The following is a 4,889-nucleotide window of genomic DNA, read 5'->3' on the forward strand; positions in this document are numbered from 1 at the left end:
GCCGTGACGCTGATAGGAAACGTCCAGTGGGCCGTGTGGAGAACATGGTGAGGACGGAGCCGCCGGTTTCATGTCAGTGGGTTCCCGCTGCGTCAGGTCGGGAGCTGCAGGGAGAGATCGGCCTCCACGACCTGCGTCAGAGGATGTCCATCATTCCCCAGGTAGAGATGACGCGTGGGTATTTAATTTTTTGGACATGCTTGTTAGAATTGAGCAATGTTATTATCGAACAGGGGATGAAGCTGTTTTACTGAGGTGTGATTGAGTTTCTGTATTTATTTCTGTTTGGACTCCTGCATGTTTTTAACAGCTGTAATGAAGTGAAGAAATAAGCAGAAACCCGGTCAGTTTTGTTTCCTGTTAGTGTTGGAAAACTCACGAGTTTTGATGTTTCTTTAGACGGCGGTACTGTGTTAAATTAAATAAAACATGGCAGTGATAGAAAATAGACTGAGTGCACAATAGCTACATTCAAATGCTGAATAAAAGTGATGGTGATTAGAGGGGACAAAACCAAGCAAACATAGAAACTGACCATGAGGAGCTGTGCAGAGCAAAGAGCCAAGAGACGAGTCTGATTATTAAGAATGTGTATATTTATCATACTGTCTCACAATCAAGCAGTATGCATTATTTACACTATGTTTTTATGGCATTATAATCAGGCAAAAAAAATATGATATTATAGTAAGGCATAAAATTTCATAGAATAGTTAGTTAGTTAGTTAGTTAGTTAGTAAGTAAGTAAGTAAGCCGAAGAGCAGGAGAAGCCCCACATGCTCAAGCTTGCCAGTTTTATGAAACATTTTGGAATTTTACTATATTACTATATTAGATTATTACATATGAATATATTTCATTAGCTGCTGTCAAGTAAATGTCAGTAGGCAGGAAATGTATTCATTTAGTGATCCAATTTCTGTAATCTAATATAGTAAGTTACGAAAAGTAGTAAGCTGAGATTTCAACATACAACCAAACACCCCTCTGTTCTCTACCCCACTTAGTACAATCCGGGTTCCCCCTTCTATAAATCAAATCGGATTTAACCAACACCTGTTTGACAGTGGGACCTTTCACCTCGGGTCGGACGGAGCTGGGATGGGAGCACATGCTACAAACATTTGGGTAAGTTCAATTCAATGAAATATCACGAAACAAGTATGAAAATAAGTAACATCAAATGCCTTTGTGTAGCTCTGCCATTAACTTCCAAATCATGTCAAAGGAAATCGTAGTAGTAGTAGTAGTAGTAGTAGTAGTAGTAGTAGTAGTAGTAGTAGTAGTAGTATTAATAGTAGTATTAATAATTGAAATGTAATTTCTCTGTTGAGTTTCAAACATCTGAACTGGTGATATCATTGATAGAAAATGTAGGAAAAGGCAAAGGAAAATCAAAACAAAGAGGGGAAGACGGCCTGCGGTGCTTTAGTCAGAAAGCACTTCTCTGTTCATTTGGCAGCCTGGACAGAAGACATTGACAAAACATATTATATTTTCTGACAGTTAAGAGATAAGGCTTTGCAGAAAACAGTGTGTATCTTTGCTTGTGCAGTAGTTTGTTGCAGTGACATGAGGAGGATTACATGGTCTTTGCTTCATTTATACATTACTGCCTCTTCTTTCTTAATCTTATTCCTCTCTGGGCTGCAACCTTTTCTGTATCTTGTTATGTTATCACCACCAATGACCTCAATCACTTCCAGGAACTCAGTCAGTTTTTCGTTGGTGCAGTGGTTAGCGCTGTCGCCTCTCAGCGAGAAGGTTCGGGGTTTGAGTCCCGGCTCGGCCGTGCAACCTTTTTGTGTGGAGTTTGCATGTTCTCCCTGTGCCAGTGTGGTTTCTCTCCGGGTACTCCGGCTTCCTCCCACAGTCCAAAGACATGCAAACGGGGACTAGGCTAATCGGATACTCTAAATCGACCATAGGTGTGGCTGTGAGTGCGAACGGTTGTCTGTCTCTATGCGTTTGCCCTGCGATGGACCGGCGACCTGTCCAGGGCGTACCCCGCCTCTCGCCCGCAAGGATAAGTGGTAGAAAATGAAAAAAATGAACATATAATCACTGCAGCTCAAACATTTTCTACCATGTCAAAACACTTACATTTGGTTTATTTCTTCTTACAGGTGTTTCTTCAATTGCGTGAGGACCGTGACCGTCTGCAGAGCGGTGAGAGGGTTTCTTTTATCTTCACATGTTTTATTCTTACACAAAATGCTCACTTTTCAATCCTGTGGCTTTCACTCTTATACCAGGAGAGAGAGAGAGAGAGAGAGAGAGAGAGAGAGAGAGAGAGAGTGAGAGAGTGAGTGAGTGAGTGAGTGAGTGAGTGAGTGAGTGAGTGAGTGAGTGAGTGAGTGAGAGTGAGAGTGTGTTGGTCCCAGAAAAGAAGGCTACTCTATAGACTCAGAGGTTGAGAGTTAAAATATGGTTTGATCTTACTACTTTTTGGGACCAACACACAGAGGAAAGACCGAAAAGGTTTGAGAAAGATGTGCTCTTCATCTCTGGCCGAGCGGCTTCAGGAGTCAGAGGGCTACTCTACAGACTCAGAGGTTGTGGGTTTGTATCTGGTTTGATCTTACTACTTTTTGGGAAAAAGATACTGTATGTATCTCTGACCGAGCGGCTTCAGGAGTCAGAGGGCTACTCTAGAGAGTGAGCGGTTTTGGGTGAAGTGGAAAAAAACAACATAGTATACTATGACAAAAGAAAGCGAAAAAACGACATAGTTTAATAAGACATAAAAACATCCAAAAAGTTATAGTATAGTAACGTATGGAGACGTCATAGTATAGTAAGGCCTTAAAAGTGAAAAAATGACATTCTATGGTATTGCAAAAAATGTGAAAAAACGACAGTATAATAAGGCATAAAAACATCCAAAAAGGTCATAGTATATTTAGGTATAAAGGCGGCATAGTAAAGTAAGGCCAGAAAAGTCATAAGATCAAACCAAGTCTGAACTCTCAACTTCTGATTCTAACCCCTCTAGCCGCTCTGTCAGAGACAAAGAGCACCTCTTTTTCAAAGCTTTTCAGTCTTTCCTCTGTGTGTTAGTCCAGAAAAGTAGTAAGATGAAACCAGATTTAAACTCTCAACCTCTCAGTCTGTACAGTTAGCCCTCTAATCCCTGAAGCCACTCGGTTTGAGACAAAGTCAAGATCTGTCTTAAAGTTTTTCGGTCTTTCCTCTGTGTGTTAGTCCAGAAAAGTAGTAAGATCAAACCAGGTTTTGAAGTCTCAACTTCTGAGTCTATAGAGTAGCCCTCTAACCCCTCAAGCCACTCTGTCAGAGACAAAGAGCGGCTCTTTTTCAAAGCTTTTCAGTCTTTCCTCTGTGTTCTGCTGGTGCTGCGTGAACTGAAAGCCACGTTTGGACCCAAAGAAAAGGTCAGAGGTGTTTCACGTGATGTTTAAAGGGAAGCTGATGTTGTTTGTGCTGGTGTGTCAGGTCGGGCTCACAGGGAGAACCGGCGCAGGGAAAAGCTCCCCGGTCTCAGCTCTGTTCAGCCTGTCGGAACCTCAGGGAAAGATCTACTTGGACGGTATCCTGACCTCAGAGATTGGCCTCTGTGACCTCCGCCAGAGGATGTCCATCATTCCTCAGGTTCCTGTGCCTCAGGAGGACAGCGAACCCTTTTAAAATGAAAGCTTTTATCGGTCGGCCGAGCGCCAGGAAACGAGTCGACCGAAAACAAGCTGGTGTGTTTGGATCTTTTAAACAAACATGGGTCTTTACTTTGTTTTGAATTCTTTCATTGTGCTTTCTTTGCTGACTTTGTCTTAATCAACTACAGGAATAAATGAAGCACCTGGATCCTTTCAACCAGCACACACACACACACACACCATGGCACAGATGTACAAGAATCTGTGTGTCTTTATGGTAAAACCCCCCCCCCCCCCCCCTTCCGGTCTGTGTGTGTGTATAGATGTGCAGGTGCAGCTGAAGTCGGTCGTGGAGGAGCTGCCCAGGAAGTTGGAGACGGTTCTGGCCGAGTCGGGCTCTAACTTGAGCGTGGGTGGCCGGAGAGATCCTGAGGAAGAACTGCATCCTCATCATTGATGAGGCCATGGCCAATGTGGACCCCAGGTATGAGACATGCTACACACAGACACACAAGATTTGATTGTGGTAAAGGTTTAGTTTCCTTTTGTTTCCACTGGATGACTGTCTGTGTTGTGACTGTGTGTGAACAGGATGGACGAGCTGATCCAGAGAACCATCTGAGACAAGTTTGGAGAATGCACGGTGCTCACCGTGGCTCATCGCCTCAACACCATCATAGACAGTGAGCAGATACTGGTGAGTCCTCTCCTCTGCAGATTGTAGTTTGGAGCTCATGTGGTTGAGATTTAATGTCCACAACTGCAGTCGGTGTGTGACATTAGTAGAAATACACATGTGGTATCTATAGTTTGGTAAGTGGTAGAAAGTCATTTATCAGACATTTAATGTTTTGCTTTTAGATGGCGTGAAAAAGGTTTAGTATAGCGAGGCTTGAAAAGTGTCAGAGTATATGTTGTTTTTACTCTTTAGCTAAGAGGAATCATCTCTCTTGCGGGTGAAGAAGCAGCTCCACCCGTAACCACATACCGACCGTAGCTTCAAAGTTAAAGCAGATACGCGTTTGACAAGATAAGAGTAATAGAGCTACAAGTTGTAAGGGCAGATGTGCCTTGTTGTGATTTTGCTTGTGTAATATGTTTAGTGAGTGAAATGCTTTGATTAGATGTTTGCAGTGAATGTGTGCCTGTGCTGCAGTGTCACACAATGCAAACATTACATCCAAGCTCACCTGTTTGGCTAAGTAAGTAATGTGTTTTGTACAAAGGAATAGTTGTTGCTGGAAAGTCTCAGAGTGATTTGTGTGTTGTCAGCTGGGA

At 42.9% G+C, this 4,889-nt stretch overlaps 1 protein-coding gene and 1 long non-coding RNA gene across 5 annotated transcripts in view; one reads left to right on the top strand and one right to left on the bottom strand.

Moving 5' to 3' along the window:
- Positions 1-4,889, bottom strand: part of LOC111665274 (uncharacterized) — a 33,498-nt gene that overhangs the window by 4,662 nt on the left and 23,947 nt on the right. The gene's annotated exons all lie outside the window — the stretch shown is intronic.
- The window catches only part of LOC111665273 (uncharacterized), a 3,744-nt gene continuing 1,347 nt past the window's right edge, over positions 2,493-4,889 (top strand). Inside the window, 6 exon segments of the mRNA XM_087177712.1 lie at positions 2,493-2,562; positions 3,454-3,547; positions 3,625-3,704; positions 3,935-4,034; positions 4,036-4,095; positions 4,203-4,308. Coding sequence (XP_087033838.1) covers positions 2,493-2,562; positions 3,454-3,547; positions 3,625-3,704; positions 3,935-4,034; positions 4,036-4,095; positions 4,203-4,308 — 510 coding nt within the window.

The sequence above is a fragment of the Seriola lalandi genome, unplaced genomic scaffold (assembly GCF_002814215.2).
Source record: "Seriola lalandi dorsalis isolate HSWRI2012SDOR001 ecotype SW California unplaced genomic scaffold, Sedor1 jcf7180002054630, whole genome shotgun sequence".
In the NCBI taxonomy this organism is placed as follows: Eukaryota; Metazoa; Chordata; class Actinopteri; order Carangiformes; family Carangidae; genus Seriola; species Seriola lalandi.